Source organism: Alligator mississippiensis, chromosome 13 (genome assembly GCF_030867095.1).
Source record: "Alligator mississippiensis isolate rAllMis1 chromosome 13, rAllMis1, whole genome shotgun sequence".
Lineage (NCBI taxonomy): Eukaryota > Metazoa > Chordata > Crocodylia > Alligatoridae > Alligator > Alligator mississippiensis.
This window is the reverse complement of record NC_081836.1, coordinates 33,937,114-33,960,773: the sequence shown is the minus strand read 5'-3', so window position 1 is coordinate 33,960,773 and position 23,660 is coordinate 33,937,114. Positions and strand designations below refer to the sequence as shown.

The 23,660-nt window shown below is 41.3% G+C and overlaps 1 protein-coding gene across 35 annotated transcripts in view; it reads right to left on the bottom strand.

The window, feature by feature from the left end:
• RBFOX1 (RNA binding fox-1 homolog 1) overlaps positions 1–23,660 on the bottom strand; it is a 1,765,957-nt gene that overhangs the window by 75,012 nt on the left and 1,667,285 nt on the right. For all 35 annotated transcript variants that reach the window (XM_059716749.1, XM_059716748.1, XM_059716737.1 and 32 more), the window contains one exon: positions 4,173–4,305. In XM_059716749.1, the coding sequence (XP_059572732.1) occupies positions 4,173–4,305 (133 nt within the window). The remainder of the gene's footprint in view (positions 1–4,172; positions 4,306–23,660) is intronic.

The window sequence follows — 23,660 nt, the reverse complement described above, 5'->3', positions numbered from 1 at the left end:
CAAATTGTATTTGAGTCCACAATAGCTGGTAGAGGTTAACCTTTGACACTTCACCAGCAATCATCTAAGCCAGTTAAGAATCTGACAGACTAAGAAGAAGTAAGTAACATCTTTCTGACCCCATCACAGCACTTCTTGCCTTCACAGATACCAGCCTTAATGAAAGTCTATGAATCAATAAGCTTGTAAGGTGGAAGAGATCTCTTCCTGCCCACACAAATGTTTCTAACTGTCATGTTGTATAACAAGAGACCCCTGCAGCATAACTGACCTTAAGCATCCCAGAGAATAGTTCTGAATCTTTCCAGAACCTATTTGTATAGAAGTTTTGCAATGAAGATAACGCTTGTAATACACTTCAAAATTCAATTCTTCTGCTGCCAAGTACTAGCCAATCTATATTATAGCAATCATATCTAGCAATCATTATAGTTAAGGCTAAAAGTCACTTTCAGATGTAAGTTTCTTCTTAACTTTTCCATGTTACAATCTGAAACAAACTTGTAATTTAAATATTTATTATTTAACTCAATTAACTAGGGAAGGGCAATGATCTAGTGTCTTCTACCATAAAAATCAGATGCAGTCTTTATCATGTAATACTTAAGAAAGCTTAAAATTGTATAGCTAAGGTTATAGCTTAGATCGCAAAATATATAGTAGGATACTGGGCACATTTGCATGTTTGTATACATATTTAAATTAAAAGGCATGCATTCCAAGTAGTCATTCAGCTGTTGGGGCTTCCCAAGTTACTACCTTTTTAAAGGATCAGAACTTCAGATTCATTTTTCTTATAGTTAGGGATCATAAAAATCCATGCATCACACAGGTACCTCTGAGAAGAAGCCATCTTGTTTTATAAGCTATCATATACTTTCTTTTCTTTTCCCAAATTAGGTTTCTAACAGTTACACAGGGTGCATCTACATATGCCATTAATGAACAGCAATAAACTGTGGAGCTTATTGCTCCAGAATTTATTGCTCCCGGGAAGCTCCTGTGTGTGTGGTTTACACGCGCACCCAGACGGCAGCCCATTGAGCCAGGTCAAAGCAGCCCCAGTTAGCAGGGGGTCTGGATGTCAGCCTGTCGGCCAGGATTGCTCTAACCAGGATCAATGTACTGCAGAGGGGCTGGCTGGGGCATGAAGGTGCTTCAGTGTAGGGCCAGGTGACAGGCAGTCCTCATACTGAAACACCTTCATGCCCCAACCAACTGGGTCACTATTTACACATGCACTGCTGCGCATGAAAAAACTCCACAGCAGGGTAGTAGTTTTATTTACAAGTACTACCCTGCAGTGGAGTTTATTAGTTTCATGTGCCCTAATAGGGGCACCCATATAGAGGCTGAGATTTTTACTGTGCATTTAATTAGTCAACTGTGCAGTAAATGTCTCATGCAGATGCATCCAAAGGAAACTTAAAACATGAGAAATTAAAATAATTGACCTAGGCTGTAAGAAGATGTCTCATTTGATCTGGGACTAATTGTCCCAGGATTTGAGCTGGTTAAAAACAGAAGTGGCACAGATACTTACACACATCACCAATTCAAGCTGCATTGCTGCTCCTTCCAAGTAGCTGCCCAGAAAGAGTATGCAGCCTGATAGGTTTGTCCCTGAAATGAACTGCAGTAACCATACAGACATACAACAGAATATGCTGGGGTTATCTGACCCCAGCTAACTTTCTGCCTTTTGGGCAGGGAATGATCTCATGAGGTCCCTTCCAGCCCTAATGTCTATGAAATCTATGAAATCCCAGGATAAAGTATTGTTATATTTTATCTAGAATACTTCAGAGAAAATTGAAGCAAAATAATGGAATTATACCTTTGTACAATTCTGGGAAAAAAAGCTTTCTCCTAGAACAAATGCAACATCTATTTGCACCCATTAAGATACCATCAGTGAGACTGAACAGTGCCTTAAATTAGGCGTGTCAAACATATGGCGGGTAAAGGAATTGACCATATGGCAGGCCTGCCACAGAATCCAGGAGAAAACCTCCTGTTGGGCATGGCTATTTGCGGCTGATGGGTGGAGCAAGGGCTGCGTCAGCACAGTCCTACTCAGTCTGCCACCACCTCCACCACTGACCGTGCCACTGCCTGGTCCAGATCCAGCCCACAGGGAGCTAGGATCATTTTGACACTACCCCCTTAAATAATACCATATTTACTTGATTCCAAAATGAGTCCCCCTGCCCCATTTAATTAGGGAAAAACAGTGCCTTGTCTTTGAACTAAGTAACTGGGGGGCAGGGGGGGATGAATGACAAGGAGGTGTTGCTACTTTGACCCTAATCCAGGGTCTGGGCTGGAGCCACAGCTTCTGCTTGCCACTGTACCTCACCCCCTCCACAGCTTCTTCCCTCCCCCCCCCCCCCCGTCCTGCCTGTCACCTCTTTCCCCATCTCCCTTCCCCACACTCTCTGCACCCCCCCACCCCTCATTGCTTACCATTACTCTGGTGGTGACAAGCTCCAGACCTGCATATGCTTTCTTTGGCCCCAGGCTGGCCCAACAGCAGCAGTGGAGGCAGTAACTCCAGCTGGGCCCAAATGGCAGGGGGAGGAGAAAGGGAGAAAGGGAAGCCCAAGGCTATGGGGGACAGGCACAAAGGGGAGAAAGTGATGTGGAGGGACAGGAACCAGGGGTCAAAGTGTGCGTTTGTGGGGGGGTAAAGGGCAAGGGTCAAGTTTTCTCCCCCACCATCTTACCATCTCCTACCTTCCCATTGCCTTCCCTACCATCTGCCCTGCCTCTGGGCTCCTCCAGTGCCTGCCCCTTGAGCACCTACCTCAGTGCCTACTGCTCTACCCCTCCCCCCCCCGCATCACCTGATTCCCTGCCACTGCTTTCCTCACCACAGTAGTCAAGGATTATGTTGCAGGGATGGGGGCAGAGAATCTCAATTATGAGATTCTACACATGGATAATTGTAACTAAATTATAAATGTTCCATTTTCAGAGTGTAGTTACTGGGGTGCGGGGGTGGGGGTGGTAATCTAAAATTCAGTGTCATCTTGGATTAAGGTAAATGCAGTAGTTCTGAGAAACATGATTTACTCCAAAACATTCAGTGATGTGGGAACTTGAATAGGGTGGGAAAATTAACAAAACTCACAAGTAGTGCCCTATTTTGAGGGGATAGGCAATGCAGCCAGCCAAAACATGAGGTTCAGTGGCAGACTAAGGGTACTTGTGCTTCCTAGTAAAATGTCTGCCTTTTTGACTGAATGGATACACGCTTAAAGGGAAAGTAAGGCTACTATAAGACAGAAATACAAGCTAGTAGGGAAATTACAAAATAAAGGAGAGGTGTTTCTACTGTGGCCTTTTCTTAAAGTGTACTGTTAAAGTGTTGTTTCAGCACTTCAGGGAGGTCTTAATGTAAGTAACTTATATTAATGGTTACATACAATTTACAAGGACCTCTGTTTCAGCATTTTTAGGACTACAAAGAGATGTTAGCTCCACATCCTCCATAAATATATATTTATTTTTTAAATATTAAAATGGTTTCCTAATTTTGTCAGTGATGTTTATTTAAAAATTCATACTATATGCTGACTTATTTTGTTCTTTACTTTGGACATTTGGTTTTAGTCATTTTGGATCAGGTCCAGTAGATATGCTTTAAACCTACCAAATATCACTGAGTGAAGAAGAAAGCATTTTGACCTGAAAGAAGCAGTCTAGTTTCTGACTTGAAGAGATGTCAGTAAAAAAAAACATAAAACTGAATTTGTGTGCACACTAAAAGAAGAAGATGAAGAAGAACCCTACGGCTCTTGAGATAACATTCAGTCAGTGATTTGGGGGGAAAAAGTTAACTTTATCCAACCTCCTTAATAACCAGATGTTTCCAATCATCAAAAATACATTTTTAGCTGTAACAGTTTCTGTATGTTATAGCATTCACTTTCTATGAAAATTTACATAACAATGTGTGACATATAAAATGCTTAACGCCACCAACCATGACAGTACAAATTACAGTCATTTTTCAATACTCTGTGCAAGGTGCACCACTTCAGGCACTTGGATTGGTTGCATGCTGTGTTGGTTTCTGTAGTGAGACAAGACCAGCATGCACTGCACTCACAAACAGTTTGTAGCCTTTGGGGATATATGGTAATAGGTAAAGAGACTGATCCACTTACCCGCCATAGGCTGGAATTGGAGGAGGGGGGGCTGCTGCACGAAATGTGTTGTACACTGTGCGACCTCGGCCTCTTAGATGTGCACCTCTGTAAGCAGCAGCTGCAGTTGCAGCAGGGTAAGGGAATCCTGGCACTAGGGGAAACACAAAAGAAACACAAAGAAATATTGTAAGTCTGATTGTTTCAATTCAAAACAAGATCACATACTGAAAATGTAACAACTTGTTTGTGTGTGTATTCAAGCTTGTCGGTAATTGGCATGGAGAATATGCAAACCAAGCAAAATGTTGTTCTCCTGACAAAAGGCCATATTTTCAATATAAAATCTTTACATTCTAAGAAGAAGCAACAAAGTGGGTATGAAGTTTAAAATACCCTCCTGATTTCTGGCTGTATTTTTCTTAGGAAATACTCATCCTGTTTTATCCCTGAGAAGGACATTTTTAGGCTAGGGACAGACATTACACATAAACTGGTTTAAGTGATCAGAAACTGGTTTAAACCTGTAAGAGAACAGATGTTCAATGCACATGAACCAGTTTGAGAATGGCTGAAACTGGTTTGAGATGCACCTGGTTGAATGCAGTATCAGATTTAACTGCTTTGGGTCAAACCAGTTTATGCAAAGTCTAGTCCAGACACCTTGCTGGTTTAAGATAAATCAGTCTCCCCCAGCATCCCAGCATGCTCTCTGGGCTGGGTGGGACTCTTTGCTCCACAGCAGGACTGGCCCCTCCCCCTGCTCCCTGGCTGGAGCTCCAGAGACTGCAGGCTGCTTTCCCCGTCCCATCACCATTTCCTGCTACTTTTGTTACATCACTATAAGAACACTTGATTTCTCTTGGACACTTCAATTACTACCTGGAAATGAGTGACTTGGGAAAAGAAGTAAGGCAGGAAGCTAAACCCTTCTACAGCTCCCCTTTGGGAGATGCAGAAGACATTCTATATTTGATAATATAGGTATCTGCATTTGCTCCTGTTTATTACACTCAAAGACAAAAGTTATATGATTTGTAAGTATTTATTTGAGCTGAGAGAATTTTCAGACCCACTAGTATTGGTTTAGCTCATAAGAAAGACATGAACTCAAGCAGGAACATGGAAATCACTCCACCCCACTTTTGTTCTACCTATATTTGAATATTAATGATCACTCAAACAGATGTGCATCAGAAACTGAACTGTGGTGAGTCTACATATAAGTGTTGGGGGAAAAAGTACTATAAAAGAGAAATGGTACTATAAAAAGTTTCTTATTTTAAATGTCTATAGCTACTCTGAATAAACTTTATCAATGGAGAAAGAAAGTTAATATACTTTTCAGCTTTATTTTCTTTTCTAGTTGTTTGACCAATGTGTTCCATTATATAACATGAGTTATTGTTGATGTACAGTGACATAAATTCAGCACTGGTTTACCCCAAATGGCTTCAGTGATGTTAAACTTGGATGGATTTTTTGTCAATATGTAAATAAAAAAGTGAATAAACAGATTTTATCACAGTAATCAGAGATAAAAAGCAAATACATCGGGGCAAATATATCAAATGCTTACTGTTTTAAAGCTGACACATGAATGGACCTGAATCCACAAATGTTTTTCATCAGTTTTAATAGAAACACTGAATTTGAAATGAAGGAAATGAAAACTTCACAATTTGTAAAACAGCTAGCTGCCTGTGTGAGGAAATACACTGTAATTATGGTGACCTATCCATTATTACTTTGCTATAGTACCTTCCAGGCTTTACAGGATCTCTCTCAGCGACAAGCAGGTCTTACAGTAATTCTGCCAGGATTTAGATGTTTGAGATAAAACATGAAACAGAACTATAGCAATATAGTGAAAGGAGAACATTTTTTTAAAAGTGCAAATCCCATATCCAGTTTTATTTCTCTTTCTGCTACTATAAAAATATATGTTTCAAAATGAGTGGGATGCATTTACAAGATTTAATATATTTCTGTTCTGTTTTCCACAGACTACATATGAGACTACTTTAAAACAAAGAAATATGGGGACCATATTGGTGCAAGGATGCTTTTGCTGGGAAAAAATAAAAATGCATTTTCTCTCTCTGGAATTTCACATTACTAGAAACATGCACACATCCATCACACCAGTTAGAGTCATGATTTATTAGTCCAAACAAGGGATTTTCCTTCCTTCTGCTTCCCCTTGTTTGAGTATCCATTAATGATCCTGTATAAAATAGATTTGACTGTAGACTATAACATGAAACCACAGAATACGGGAGGCTAAACCCTGAACTTGCTACAAAAAGGCAATACCACCAGTACTGAGGCAATTCTCCTGCAGACTCAACTGCAGCGGGCAGGCAACATGGCCTGGATGGATGACAACCACCTACCAAAGGCACCTACCAAAGGCTGCACTGTATGAGGAACTGACAATGGGGAAACGTGACAGAGGAGCCCCATGCAAGCACTTCAGGGACACTCTGAAGAGGTCCTTTTCCACAAACTGTGGGAAGCACAGGCTGCAGATTGTGATGCCTAGCAGCTGCAAATCAAAAAGGCAACAGCCTTCTTTATATGTCAGCTCAGTGCCAGCATCGCGGAGAAGAGGAGTAGGAGGAAAAATACACCCACATCTAGCAGCAATCAGCCATACATTTTAAAATGTTGCAGTAGGAATTTATCTCCCTGCAATTGGACAGATTATTCAGCAGTGGGTCTGCAACCGGCATGGGCAGCTCCCTTCCTAACATCTTCACCTGCAAAGAACCGCCAAGATACTCAGAATTTGGTTACTTGTTATAAGCAATGCTAAAGTAAAGGGTGACTTAGGGTTGTATTAAATTAGAGGAAATAAAGTGCCTACCAGAACTTTCAGCCACCCCAGTAAGAATATCTACCACATAATTAATGGGTGCTACTTCCTATCCATTATGCAACTGGGCAGTAATTGTGGGAAGTCTGGAGCTAGGGCACTACCTGATCACTGCCCATCTCTGCCCCTGGGTAGAGTATGAAGGAGTCAGACCTGTGCCCCTTGAACAAATAACTTGTCCTCTTCCTATTTCACTGTGCATTCAGCATCTGCCTTTCAGTATTTCCTCAGAAAACTTCTTTTAACTTCAATTAGGTGATTTATACACCGGGATTTATAATCATATTTAAACAGTGTTTACTAACTGTACATATTACTGTGGAAAGAATATAAATATGTTAATTGCTATGTTCAACACCTCAAGCCACCTGCAGTAAGAGGCTCCCATAGGTTCACTCTATAGTTAATCATGCCTAGAAAGCAACATCTCCATTTGCTCTATACTAGAACTTACTTCTGCATTAGTTAGACATGTTAAAATTTAATTTAAAAAACTTAGTATTGATAAGATGTTCATTAAAAGGGAAGAGCAGATTGCAGAATCTGGCCAGGAAAAGTATTGCTGACTAGTCTGAATAGTGACCCAAAAGATCAGCAGTCCCCAATTGGGACTGATATATAACTAATGGTTATGGAAAACAGTACTGGAAATGATAGAAATGGATGTTTAGTAGGGCTGTGTGAAGCTTCAGCAGCTGATTCAATTTGGAGGAGATTTGGCCCAATTTGGGGAATGCATCTCCAAAACTAAATAGAATCAGAACACCAATTAAAACCTCCAAATTGATCTGAACTATGCAAATTGATTCAGAGAAGCTTCAGAAAAGATTTGGCCGCTTCAGAGATTCGGCCATAGACTAAGCAGGCAGCTGACACAGCTGCCTCCAGCTGGTAAGTCTGTTGGGTTTGGGGAAGGAAAGAAGCATTGGGGAGGGAGGGATTGGGGCTGGGACAAGCTGCCCAGCTGCGGCAAGGGATCCATGTTACTCAGGGAGGGGGGCAAGGGGGCTGGGGATGCAGGCACGGCAGCACTGGGAGTGGGGGTACTGCCCTGTTGCGACTTGCCCAGCCGGGGCAGGGGCTGGGGCAGGATGTGGGTGTGGATTGCTCCAGGCCAAAAGGGGTAAGTGGTAGCAAGGCATAACCACCGTTCCCAGCATTTTTTCGCCCACATCGTGTGACCCCCCCATGTCAGCAGGCAAGCAGTGGCAGGGCATAGCCCCAGTGGCTCCCCCCACTGGGGCAAAGGTAGGCACAGCTAGAGGAGCTGCAGGAGAAGCCCCCATGGCTGTCTTTCCCAGCCCCATCCCCCCACCAGCCCAGCCTCCTCGCACTTTAAAAAGAAAAGCCCTGCACTCCCCATCTCTGGCAGCAATGATTGGGGCCTCTGAGGGCTCGTGGCAGAGCCCCCCCACTCCCTCCCGTGCAGCATGGGGCAGGGGGGGTAGTGAGGATCTCCCCTCTGCTTGGCACCCGCGTGACAGCTGTCATATTGTGCAGGTGCAGCGCAGCTCAGCAGGGTGCTGTGTGTTGTCTGGGAGTTGGGATAGTTCCACGTTTCAGCCAGAGCCTAGCACCGCTCAGCCTCAGTGGCCACAACTCCCAGGCAGTGCAGCATGGCAGGGCAATCCCCACTGCCCCATGCGACATGGTGGGGCTCTGCCATGAACTCCCAAAGGCCCCAATCGCTGCTGCTGCAGCCAGTTAGTGCGGGGCATTTATTTTTTAAGTACTGGGATAAGGCTGGGGCCAGGCAGGGGATGGGACTGGGCAGGGCAGCTATGGGGGCTTCTCCCATGGCTCCCCTCACCTGGGAAGACGCAGGAACAGCCAGAGGAGCCGCTGGGAGAACCTGCAGCTACCAGGCTGTGCCTGCCTTTCCCTGGGCCAATCCAAATCACCAAATCTCCCAGAATTAGCACTGAATCTTCTAAAGCCAATTTGGCTGAATCAATTAGAGACAGTGATCCAAATCTCTGAATTGAATCACCATCCTCCGAATCAGCAAAATCTGAATCAAATACTTCCCTATTCGCGCAGACCTAATGCTTATTTTTTCAGGTGGCTACCAACTGTAGATGGCCTTTGTTATAAATGCAACTAACAAATAAAGGATAGCAACTGATAACATTTAAGTAGTTAGACTAATTTCTGCCTTTAAATGTGCATCAGTAGTTCTCATACTTAAGGGGAGCCATGAAAATGCAAAAAAAAGAAAAAGCATGTTGACATTTGCCCCCCACAAAAACTAGCAGTTAAATCAGACTGACCCCAAGATATTGTTGATTGCTGCTATTAAGCAACCCATCTACATGTTAAGACTGTAAAACCTGTTTAGGCAATGAATTCTTCATGGCAATGTTTCATTTTATGTTTGGCAAAACATATTTATTACAAAATTGGCCTAATTAATTTTCACTTTCAGAAAGCACTCACATGTCTTCCTTTATGTACACATGCGTTGCCCAATTCATTCATCACTCTCTCAAAATACATAACAATATGGAAGTATGTCTTGACTTTCAGAATAAGGACATTGGGATTGTATGAGTGTTCAGTGTGACAGACTGTGAACTTCATTTCTTTTTTATGAACACAATTTTCATTTTACCCTTCACTGTAACATTCACTTGGTATTGTAAGCTCCATACTGGATTAAAACATCCAGTTTGAACTGAAAACTGGCCCGAGTTTGATAAAGCCAATCTATTCTATACATTTTTCTGCTTAGGCAGGAGCATAGGACACCTTCAAAAGTCTAACAATGAAAGAGCCATCAAGGACCATCAAGGTTAAATGATTCTGCTCCAGTGTAAAAGAGTGTCCTGGTGGGTTCATTTATTTCAAATGACTCTCTACAGAGAAGCCAATGGGGCTGAGGGGGAGAGGGAAAAGGGTGGAGCATAGAATTTCCTTAGTAAAAGCACAAGGGTAGAAATAAGATCAGAGACTGTTTTGAGTTGCCTGTCTCTGAGCAAATGATGAATTCATGATCACACGCTGAAAGAAAGGGTAGGATGGGAGAGCCTAGCTTATGGAGGATGATCAAATTCAGGGTTTAGAGGTGGGCACAGAACAGAGAAATGATTTAATTATTTTCTTAAGTTCTGAAACTCTTAGGTCATTTTTTAGCAGTAAAATTCTTTGCTATGCCTGTATTCCTTGCTCGTTTGCCCACCCCCACCCAGGCCTGAGCCTGCAAGCTTGGGGAAGAGGATCCATGCAGCAGAGAGGCTCTGGTCCCTCAACCCCTGGCCTGGGTGTGCATGGAGAAGACAGAGCCTTTTATGTTTCCTCTGTGTGACAGCCCAGGGAAGGACAGGTTTGGGCTGGTGCTCACATGCAGAAGGTGAACACCAACTAAGGCTAGCAAGCCGCCCAGTGAGGGGCCCCTTGAATGGAGGCAGAATACAACCTACATTGAAGCACAATGGATATGGTACAGATGTTCAAAAAAATGCTCGAACTTAAAGCACTTCCATCAAGGGTTAGCTTAGAGCAGATTCTGCCATTTTTAAAGTACTCTAAGTGCTGTGAACATCTGTTCTGCTACAGCTTTAAAGCCTTTTCTGTGTACTTAATGCATTATGTATAACGTCTGTACCTAGCCTAGAATATCTCACCACAGCTTATGATATATAGCGATTCAATAAATCTGTGACTGCAAGATGAATGAAAGCGACCTTGTTATCACCTTCTTGATATCTTTCCATGAAACAACTGGTAGGAATGCCAGAATTAGCTGAAAGCTCAAGTAAGGTATAAATACTTTCTAATCATACTTGGAAAGTATGTATGTTGGCTTTAATGTGGAAATCTTCAAAAAGTGTATAAATAATTTAATGCCATAGCTTTAAAAGAGAATAAATATTAGTTTCAATATGCTGGAAAGACTCTCCCTTAAAACTTATTTGCCATATCTATTTAACATGAATCAAAGTAGAAAAAAGCTTGTATCATTGCAATGAAAATTGAATTTAGCCCATAAGCAATAACAGGTTGTATTATATCTTTCCAGACTATCACAGTACAAGCAATTCTTACAGTGTGTCTCATTGACAGACCAAAAAATAACATGAAATAATAATAAAAAAGTATATCTACTTAAAGACTTTTCCTATACAAAGAAAATACTTCCAAGATGTTCAACCACAAAAATTTGCTGCATAACACACAAGAATTTGGGTGCAAGTTCCACAGCTTTTTTTTATTTTAAAAAGGCTTAGGGGCCTAAAGAATTTATACTTATGTATGGGTAGAATTTAGATGAACTAATCAGATGTGGGAACCAAATCTGAGCATGAGAACAATGAGAAGAATTTACCATTATGATGTTCACAGCTGAAATTTAATCAAACTTTGATTTTCCCCAAAAGATATGACATATCTATTATTCTTATTCATTTTTGTATCAAATTAGCTCTACCATTGTTTACATTTTTGTATTAAATGAGCTCCACAGTTGCCTGGCATGCTTTCTAGACACTGAATATCAACATCTACACTGGAAAATAAAACCTAGCTGCACAACATCTCTCAAGCCTCAAAGATCCCAAGAGGAAGAACACAAACCAGGGTTATAAACTGTGTATTAAAGTTTTAGAGCTTTAGGATAGTCAGAAAAGTAGCAGATGCAAAAACCAACAGGGGGGCAGATTCTGTATCAGGCCCATAAAAATATACAACCACTTTAATGGGCAATTATTCTTTGCTTTTGTGCTCTAGTTTGAATTTGTATGAGAATGCCATATGCCTGAAGAAAGGTATGCCATCAAAATAGATGAATGAAAATCTCTTCTCCCCCTCCATAGCAACTACTAAGTTAACTCCCATTAACATCCTCCACATGTTTTAGGATAAAGACTGTTAATACTAGGTCTTGGTTGAATCATTCTATGGTTAATTTATTATAAGATATTTTAACTATTAAAAAAGGAATGGACACATTTACATTAGCACCATGGCTTAGGAGGATCCCTGTTGAGGAAATTCATCAGAAGTGCTGGACAATAAATTAAAAACAAAGAGGTATAATAGGTAACATGCTGGGGAGCAATGAATAGCATAATCTGTATGAGGGTGACTGAAATTTTTAGGAACAGAATGAGGGCATTATGATGATAATGTACACTGTCTTGTGAATATTCAGTTGAATTAATACTTATTTAAATGGAAAAAATAGCAAATAAATATATTTTCCAATAAACCTTGCATTTCGATAAGAAATAGAATTATAAATAGCACATTACAAACCATGCCCTAGATCTTTCCATTTAAATATGCAGTCCAAAGTGTGCTGGAGCTTAAATTTAAGCTCCATCATATAGCTCTTAAAAGAAGGTATTTTAAATATTTATTTTAGATAATTTTTAGTCAGAACATTAAAAAAAATCAGGATTATTGAAAACTATCAATCTGAAAATACTCTTAATTCACATAAATTATTTTAATTCTGTGGGAACATTACCTCTAAATACAATTCTGAATCTATTCTAATCAAAAGAAGTTTTGCCATTGGTACCAAACAGATGCAGGATTTGGCCCCCCTATTTCTTCCAGTCACAGTATATTTATTCCTGATACACATACTTGGGATTAGTGAACCAATAATTTCCTTACCATTGTGCCAAAATACATGTCAATATTAAACGCTGTTGTTTAGGAATGAATAAATCTGCATTTAGGACAAACAGTTTCTTACAGGACATTCTCATTTCAAATGCATTGAAAAGGAAAACAAAAATCTCTAATTAATGTACAAGTCTAATCACCATTCTCCACATGGAAGAGTAATTTTTCACTGTTCATTTGCTTGGTGTAATCTCAAAACTGACAAAACAGAAAAGCAATGGCCTATAAATCTGCACTCATTTGTTTCTTTAATATTCATATTCCATTGAACTACAGCAGCTTGTTGCTGCAGTCTATTACAACATGCAAAAGTGTCGATAAAAATATTATGAAAGGCAAGATGCGTTTCTTCATGGCTGTGCGTGTCATTTATTTCAGAAAAAAAATACAATAAATGACGCATGGATTGTCCCTCAGTTTGCTGCACGCTGGGCGATTAGTGATTAATTACCTTGCTGCAAATTGACATGGCACAAGGAAATTGACACAGCCCTGATTAATTAACTTTTTATGTGAGATGGTTACTTACAAAACACTGCACAATGTAAATGAATTCTTTTATACAAGATAGCTGTACAAAAATTTCAAGTTAAATCCAGATTAGACCAAAATGAACAGAACAGAAGTAACACTTGCTTCCCTTGAGTTACAAGTGAACTTTCAATCCCAGATGATTGGAAAACAGCATATATATATAGTGCCCATACTTAAGAAAGAGGAAAAGGAGGACCCAGGGAAGTATAGACCAGTCACTCTCACCTCAGTCCCTGGAAAAATCATGAAGCAGGTCCACAAGGAATCCAGTTCTAAGAACTTGGAGGAGAAGAAAGTGGTCAGGAACAGTCAGCATGGATTCACCAAGAACAAGTCATACCTGACCAAATTGATTGCCTTCTATTATGAGACAAGTGGCTCTGTGGATGCGGGGAAGGCAATGGACATGTTATACCTTGACTTCAGCAAGGCTTTTGATATGGTCTCCCACAGAATTCTTGCACACAAACTGTGGAAGTATGGGCTGGATGAACTGACTGTAAGGTGGATAGAAAACTGGCTGAATCACCTGGCTCAATGGGTAGCAGTCAATGGCTCACGGTCCAGTTGGCAGCTAGTATCTAATGGAGCACCCCTGAGCCCACTCCAGGGACTGGTTTTGCTCAATATCTTGACCTAAACAAATTGGATGATTGGGCCAAAAGGTAACTTATGAGGTTCAACAAGGACAAGTGCAAAGTCCTGCACTTAGGACAGAACAATCCCATGCACCGCTACAGGCTTGAGATCAAATCTCTAAGCAAAAGCTCTACAGAAAAGGATCCGGAAACTTAATAGAATTCAACAGTGTGCCCTTGTTGCCAAGAAGGGTAACAACATACTGGGCTGCATTAGTAGAAGCACTGCCAGCAGATTGAGAGAAGTAATTATTCCCCCCTATTGTGCACTGGTGAGGCCACATCTGGAGTATAGTGTTCAGTTTTCCACCCCCACTATAGAAAGGAGGTGGACACATTGGAGAGAGTCCAGCAAAGAGCAACAAAAATGGTTTGGGGGGCTGAGGCATATGACTTCTGAAGAAAGGCTGAGGGAACTGGGCTTATTTAGTCTGCAAAGAGAAACATGAGGAGGAATTTAATAGCAGTCTTCAACTACTTGAAGAGTGATTCCAAACAGGGTGGAGCTAGACTGTTCTCAGTGGTGGCAGATGACAGAACAAGGAGCAATGGCCTCAAATTGCAGAAAGGGAGGCTTAGGTTGGATATTAGGAAAAAAACTTTGTCACTAGTAAGGTAGTGAAACACTGGAACAGGTTACCCAGTGAGGTGGTGGAACCTCCATCTTTGGAGGTTTTTAAGACCCAGCTTGCCAAAGGCCTGGCTGGGATAATTTAGATGGTCCTGCTTTGAGCAGGGGGTGGACTAGATGACATCCTAAGGTCCCTTCTAACCTTAATTTTCTATGATTCTTTTTTAACCCATAACAGTATGCCATTGGCTTGTTTTGCAACAAGTGCTTATGCTCTTCTGTAACCCCCATGTCCTTCTCTTCATACTGTAGCCTAGCCACTCATTCCCTAGTCTGTATTTGTGCATGCAGGTTTTTTTGTTGTATGTGTAGGACTTTGCACTTGTCCTTGTTGAATTTCATTTGGTTGATTACAGACCATTTCTCCAGTTTATACAGATCATTTAGGATCCTAGTCATTTCCATCATGTCTGCAACTCCAGCCAAGTTGGTGTCATCCACAAATTTGCTACTCATGCACTCAATCCCACTGTCCAAACCATAAATGAAAAAGTTAAACAATACCAAGAACAAACACTGGGGAACCCCACTTGATACCTCCTCTGAACTAGCCAAGGTTGAGTCATTGATACTGGACACATTGGGTATGATGATCTATCTAGTTATGTATCCACCTTATGTATCCAATACTCTTAACTGCTCCAGGAATGACTCACAAAGGTAGAATGTATCCCATAAAAATATAGCATTTCTTCATAACTGTGCTAAGTATACATAGTATTAATCTTAATTTTTTTTTTCTCATATCCCTCCTTCTCTCACCTCCTCTCTTTTTATTTCTCCTTCCAACAAATTTGCCACTGGAGTCAATGGGTATGGATCCCACTATGAATATGACAGAAAAATATTAATCTCTTACCCGAGGACTGAAAAAAAAAAATTCTCTCTCGGTTATGTTATGCCTTTCTTATATGATGTTGGAGTAAGGAAAATATCTGGGGAAAACGGAGGAAATGTGGATACCTGAATCACTTGGTTGCATCATGCTGTATACGTTTAGGGGTTTTTAATGATTTAAATGAGTTTGCTACATTGCAAAGTAAACCACATCGGCATGTAGTTTAGTTTCCACATTACTCAAAACATGTCAGAAAGTCAAAGTAAGGCTATTGCAAGAGATGGACTTTACACTGCAAAGAACACTGGATGTTATTTCACAAAAGGAAATTCTAGAAAATGCTGAAAGAGTTAAAGTGTATTTCATTAAAATTAATACCTAAATACTTGAAAAATGAGTATCAGAGACTAGATTTGTCTACAGTAAATATAGAAAGAATGAAAAACATTCAGTATAAAAGGTGCAGGGTCATACATATATATTTTGCAAAGGCATGTCATGTTCAGCTTTTATTACAAAGAAGCACGAAAGGAAAAGCATTAAGGGTGCTTGTATGTGATGAAAATTAGCTGTTTTTGTAGTTTAATTGTGTCACACTGTACAGGTGCAGGGTTTTCTTACAATTTAAATGAGTTTGTTACATTGCAAATTAAACCACATCTGCATATACTTTCCTTTGCAACATAGTTATTTGTAACATTGCAGCCTTTGACAGTACCCCATCACCACCATTATGGGAGAAGTGGCCTGAAGACAGAAGCAGTGAGGGGCCCGATCCTCTTTTTAAAAAATTTCATGGAGCCTACCTGCATCTTCTGCAGCTGAGGAGTGAGCTGCCAGTGGACCGAGCAGCCCCTGAGCTGCAGTGGACCCAAGTCCTTCCTTCTGTGGAGGAAGTGCCCCTTGGGGCCACCTGGGTGCCCTGCTAGCGGGTGGGTGCTGCCCCATCTCAGGCTTAGGGAACAGTTGGATCAGGCTGGGTGCTGCCTGTGAGCTGGGGAAGCACCCATCCACTAGCTGCCTTCCCAGGTGGCCCCAGGGGGTTGCTGCTGCTGTGGAGGCAAGGTCTGTGGCTCACCACAGGTCAGGGCCCACCAGCAGCTCACCCCATAGCCATGGGATAGGTTGACAGGCTCCATGGAGGAAAAAAGAAAAGATCAGGCCCCTTGACACTCCCCCCAGTGAAGCCTGTCCGTGCGAGCTGTTGCCAAGCTGTGCAGCCCCTGAGCTTCGCAGGGGGGAGGGATGGGAGGGCTGGTCTTTCCTTCTGTGGTGGCAGCAGCCCCTGGGGCCACCCAAGCAGGGTGCTAGTTACGTGGGTGCTGCCCCAGATCAAACTCTTCCTTGAGCCCATACACTGGAAACCCGCTGGGCACTACTCCCCACACAGTCTTAGGGAAGAGTTGAATCTGGTGGGTGCTGCCTGCAAGCTAGCAGCACCCACCTACTAGCAGCCCACTCAGGCAGCTCTGGGGGTACCACTGCTGCCACAGAGGTAAAGAGCAGGGTGCCCCACAGCTCAGGGAACACTCAGCTCACTGGCAGCTCTTCCCCCTACTGCAGGAGAGGGGGGCAGGCTCTGCAGAGAAAGAAAAAAATAAAAGGATCGAGCCCCTCACCATAATGGTGACACAAGCCCATAAACTGAAACAGAGGGTTTTTAAAAAAGCCATCATTTACATTTAGGGGCCTAAACCCCCATCACATGTACAAACAGCCTAAGAGGAAAAGATCTGTGGATGATGGTTTAGAAACAGTTCCCTGGGTTTCTTAGAAGATAAATAAGACAAGGCTCTAAAACAGACAGCTTACAGGAACTAGATATAAGTGGCAAATTTCAAAATGGGTATTAGAACTGGACAATAATGCACTTGACTTGAATATAATTAGTAACTACTCAATGTTAGAATAAACTACCTCATTTCAAGAAGACAAACTACATTATGTGAGGACAGATACTATTCAGTGGAGTTTCAAAACAGGGAATATGGAGTCCCATATGTTCTTCAGTTGAAGAATAGTATTCAAATGCAGGGGTTCAAATGGATGTCTAAGTTGCCTACTGACCTGAAGGTAAAAAATATTTTTAAAGACTTAGAAAACATATTTAATAGATTGGGTCTTATAGAGCCCAGATGCAAGAAATGTACACAGCACATAAAACACCACTAGCCCTAAGAAATAAAGTAGAAGTTGAACTTAACCATATAGTTTAATTAGATATTATTGAGAAAACAGGCACTAACTGAACTGGCTAAGAGTTTGACCAGTGCACGGAGACCAAAAAAGTTAAGGGTTTATAAAGATTCAGATATTTGAATGAAAATATAATGTATAAGGGCTATTCCAAGGAAAACATTAAGATAAATCATATCCATAATTCAAAATGCAGAAATATTTTCAATCCTGGACACAAAAACATTTATGCTTCGAGGATGACAAATGTCATGGAACCTGGTAGATGTATTTTTTCCCTTTGGGATTGCCATATTATCCAAGTTATATCAAAACATTATGTCCCAGAGCTCCCAGGACCTAGAGGGGGTACAAGTAAATTGGCAAATTTGGGACAAAAATATTAACATAATTATGAACTCTATAATATTCTAAAGTGCCAAGGAGGAAAACACAGAAGGGCTCTGAACTGACTAGCAAGAGAACACTTTTGGGAACTGAAAAATAATAAATTCAAAATCTCATCTCATAGAAGCACTGGCTCTGAAATATTTTCAGGTTAAAAAGAGCCCAAGATCTCAGTGACAACTTGCATGGATCAGGGACTTGTTCTGCAGTATGACTGCACAGTGCTTTATGCTTCCAAATCATTGCCCAAAATACAATAAACCTATCATACTGAAAAAGGAATGCTATCAGCTTTTCATAAGTTGAAAACAGCTTCATGACCATGCTTCTGGGCAGAAACTAGTCAATATAGAAGCAGAGTGTAAACCACAGAAAGCAGTATTATAGAAAGCATACCAAGAACGGCACAGATATAATGAGTGGTCATATAATTACAAAATTTCAAATGAATTAGCTAAAAAACTAGTACAAATAGTAAAAAACTATATACAAAGGAATAAAGGGAAACATGCTTAGAATAAACTGGTAGAATATTACAACATAACTTGCAGTGATTCGTGAGGTCACTACAGAATAGACCTCTGGGCAGAAGGGCAAACATCAAGCAGTCTTAAAAGAGCTTTATGCCGGGAAAAGAGAGAAAAATACTACGTTGATAATGCCACACAGTGCTATACAGGAATCAGAAGAGACATAACATTTTGAACAGAAAGGGAGAGCAAGCATCAGTAATGTTACGGACACCCAGAATGCTATTTATAGTGCTACTCTTCAAAATTGACAGAATACACACCAAATTATTCACCAAGGATCCTGGTTTTCCCTGATAAAAAAAAAAAAAAAATTACATATTCTCTGACAAAACCCCCAAAATCTACAATTAAAACGAAACACCTGTATATATACAGGTATCAATTGAATGTAATATTTTATTGATATATTTACAATTTTAAAGCAATTTGGAAGCCTACCAGTGCCTCAATCACTATAGTCAAATAAATTGTAAATACCTATAAATTTTGGTATTTGATCTTAGTTATCATGGAAAATAAGAGCTCCCTGTGCCCCCTTAGCTCACCAGGATGCAGGTACAGGCCCCTGACTCCCAAGCCACAGCCCTCAAGCCCCCCTGCTGGTGCCACACTCACCCATAGCCCCTGGCCCTGCTAGTGCTCCCTAATCACCCTCACAGCCCTCTGGAGCCCCTCACTTCCTACCCACAGCCCCCCGCCACCCCTCAGCCCTGCTGGAGGGGCCCTCAGAAGCCAGGGCTATGGGATAAGGGATCCGTGTCTTCATCACCTTGCCCACCACAGCACCACCTAAGCTCCAGCTGCTGCCCATGGGACACGGTGGTTGCTGTGACCCAAGCAGGGAGCCCAGCTTCCCCTCCCTGGTGCAAGCACAGCCAGAGCTGAGCCCATGGTGGGGGAGTGAGTGTGGGCTTCCTGCTGTGGGCTCAGGCTCCCCGTTCTTCTGCCTTCCCCCAGGGCCTCTGTGGCCTAGTGGGTGGGACCCGGTGTGGCAGGACAGAGCAGGGCTGGGTGGGGAAGCTTGTCACTGCTGCTACAAGTCCCATAGTGCCCTGGTGATGCAGGCCCTGCTAGTCTGGCAGCAGTGGGTGTGACAGTTCAGGGTTGTGCCCCTTGCTGCTCTGGGGTGCAGCGTGTGGCTTGCAGCAGGGGCAGTGAGCTTCCCCACCTGGCCCTGCTCTGCCCTGTCATGCTGTGTCCTTCCCTCTGGGCTATGGAGGCCCCAGAGGAGGGCAACAGAGCAGGGAGCCCAAGCATCCACCCCTGCCCTGCGCACATATCTGGGGGGCATGGGTCTCCCCTGCCCCCACAGGAGTGCACGAAGTGGCAGGAAGCCAACTCCACCTCCCCAATCTCCCCAGATGAGCCCCATGTGGTTCTGTCCCACTCCCTGCCAGGGCCTTATGGCCACACATGTGGCCCTAGGCCCCAAACCCCATGAACTACCCAGCCAGGCAGCAGCTCCAGGCCCAGCCCTAGCCTTGCCCAACTACCTCCCTCCCCTCCCTATGGGAGCCTCAATTCCCCACCTTCTTCCAACAGACTTACTTGGTGCAAGAGCTGCTCTCTAGGCTGTCTGGTGGTCATGTGCATGTACATGCACATGGCATCCCCTGACTGACCAACCTCCTCCCACTCCCCCTAGCAGGCTGGAACCCTGCCTGTGTTTAACTTGAAGTCAATCAAAAGCAATAGTGAATTCTTTTGGATTTAACAAACTTGCATCTTCCAAGAAAATAAAACAAAAGATGTCAGACAATTCCCATTAAACCACCCACTTTCTCCTTCCTCACATCCCACAAAAAATGGAAAATAGAAAATTAGATTTAGGGCTAATTGCATCTACATATTGTAAAATTTGAATCCAGAACTGAAATTCAAATCTGTCCTTTTAATATGAGCCTGTCTTTGTTAAAGTCTGAGAAGAGTTTCTATGTAACTAAAAATATTTGTCCTGGTTTGTAACATGTGATTTTAGGTTCAAGACTGCAATATTATAAGCCTTGGGCAAAATTATCTTTGGTACACAGGATACTTTTCTTTATTTTTAGAGAGAGGCAAAGATTTCCCATTGTACGTGGCAGATCACTCTTGCATTACCATTTCTTTATTTTAGTACTTTTACTAAAATACTCAAAAGAACTTTGGATCCTTTCCTTGGTTATTTGATTGTCTGTGGAATTCTGTAAAGAGAATAATAGTTCAAAGATTTTATCTGTAGGTACCAACATATATTCAAAGAAAAAATGTATTTCCTCAAACTGAACTGAGAACATGGGGGCAACTCATATGCAGGAAGAATAAAGTATCTTACTAACTGAATAAGCCATTTTGAGAGTTACTGTTTTTGGAAAAAGTATCAGCCACGTAATCAAAAAGCCACCAGGGCTCAGGGAAAGTAAATATGCACATATTTTCAATTAAGCAAGGGCTTTTTAGCAATATCTTTTACTGGACCAGCTTACTGGCGAGAGACGTTAGACAAGCTTTTGGGCATGAAGTGCCCTTCTGAAGATTTGCAATGAGATGCAGAAAAATCTCTTTATCTTTCAGGGCAATTCTGCAATTCCATTCTTGACATCTTCATTTATGTATTTTAACTAACGGGAAAAGTAAATATCCTCATTTAAGCCTGACTAAAGTCAAGTGACTGGGGCCAGGAAGTACTATACAGTCCACTTTACAAACAGTTTTGTCTATTACACTGAGTACCTAATCTTCAAATCAGAAAGCAGTAGTAATAACAGTTTTAATTCACAGAAACTCACTTCTGAGTTAACTATTTGCTGTATTGACTCAGTTCTCTAAGGTCATCTAACCACCCTTCTACGTTTTGGAGCAAACTAGGATATAACCTATATACATACACACTCACTTGTACGTGCACACACATGCACACCATGTACAGCAAGATTAATATGTTAACCTTTCATCACACTCTGAAGACTCAGTTTGATTATTTGCAATGGGATCTGCATTGTTTAGAATGCTGTGGGTAAAACGGTTTAAATCAATCCACGCTGAACTTTTGCACTACCATATTGTAGAATCTAAGTGGGCCTTTGCAATGAGATGTTGACATTAGAAACTTATTTACTTCACAAGGTTATGCTTCCCATCTCAAAACCATCTCAGAATAAAGAAATCTTTACAATGCATACTCAATACATTCAGCACTTTGCACTTACTGAACTTGAGAGTGGATTTCTCTTTTTTATGGAGTTGAGAGACAGGAAATTAAATCACCCAGTTTCATAAAAGGAATCTGTTTTTATCCTTGCCTCCCTGTATTTTTAAAGGAAATATTTCAAAATACATTTTTTTAACTTAAAGCATTCAATCCACTGATCAACTAGCACATCTAATAGTTAAGGTTAAAACTCAAATGAATCTTGTATTTGAAATGTGTTTTTTTTCAAACAACTGCACCTAATGAATTCAGCCACGATTAGATCAAAAGACTTGGTGGTTTCTAGGAATAAGATGAATATATGGATAGCTATTACAGGACATGGATCCTGTCTAAAACTAAACATAGAAAACTTTATGGAAATCACCCAAATTGTGTCAAACTCTTTATAATTAAACATAAACAAAGCCATTAACTCATACATCTCACACCTGACACTCAATGCATGTCTAACTCAGCTGTATAATAATACAAACTTGCATTTATTCATCCCACCAGACACCAAGGAAAAACAAGATATTGCAGACAAGGATTATACTCCTTTTATTCTACCACAAATGCATCAGAGACAGCCCCTAAAACACAAACATTTAAATGAACCAACCTGCTCCCTCAGCATCAGTAATGGACTAGTAGAATAAAATGCAGTGCATTTCCTGTGCTTCAGAACATAATGAATTGATTCCTGCCACCACTCTTATACAGGAAGCCTGAAGAAGTGGTATAAGAAAGCAAGCTAGAAACAGAGGGTGGCAAGGGAGAACAACACATTCTTGAAAAGCACAATTCTACACCCACTCTGAAAACTACATTGCTTCCTAGGATAGGGATTTTTCATTTGTTCCTCTTGGCTTACCTTACCTTGCTTTTCTGTATGATCATAAAAAATGCCCACATGCTGCAAAGCAAGTGCTCCTGTGTTTTCTTGTTTATGCTGAATTATCTTCAGAGTTTATCTGCTTCCCAAGAATTCTAATGCTGTGGAGCTTGTGCTATCCCAAAGATGGAGATTCAGAAAAAAAGTCTGTTAACATCTACGATTTACAGCCATGTCCCTTCTGGCAGGGTGATGCCACTCCCAGGGATGGTTCCCTGTCCTACATCTTAAAAAGTATAATGGTCTGCCAGTCTTCAAGCAACTAATGCCTAAAGCAAAAGATCTCAATAGCTTCCACACAGTCTCAACTCTTTCTTTCCTAGAGAATATTATTAAGAAATTTACACTGACATGACTCAAGCAATATTTACTCTGTTTTTTACCCTGGATCCTCCCACTCTGACTTCAGATAATGGCATAAAACTGAAACAGCCAGACACAGCAGACAGAGGTAGACACAGATGCTTATATTTCTCAATGTGTCAGTCCCTTTGGTACTGTTAATCATAAGATGCTGAACCCACTAAAAGGAATGTGTTGAAAATGGTATACTGGCAACATTGATTCCTTTCCTTTTTGTCCCCAAATATCACAAAAGGCAGCTGCTTTTCCTCTCTAGGAACCCTGCCATGTATGCCACTAACTATCTGATCAGCTCAGGTCACCAACTGACTTGCAGTATTCAAAGAGACAACATAGGCTGCCATTTAAAAATATGATGACAATATATGGATTTATGGATCTTTTCCCTCCGTTCACATACTGTTATTTTACAATTGTCATAATGCCTAGAAAAAAAAAATGGAGCATATGGCTTACATTAAACCTAGGAAAGGCCATGATGGTCTTACTGAGTGGTTAAGTACTGCTCCATCACCTTCAAACAAGTGTTAGCATTCATGGTCATGCAAACTTGTTAATGGCCTCTGAGAATCAATTAATGCATCCCTGAAAGTACATTATTCTACAGTTCAGAAAGAAGGTCCCATTCATTCCTCTTTGATAAATGGCAGGCAACAGTATCTCAGGCACTTATCCCAGCTAGATTATTGAAATCCTATCTGCCTCTGGTCTTTCACAAAATTATAGAAGAATCTATAATCAGCACAGAACTCATCTTACTTTCTCCCAAGTGATCAATGAAAGAAAGCATATCATATCTCTATGCTTCACAGT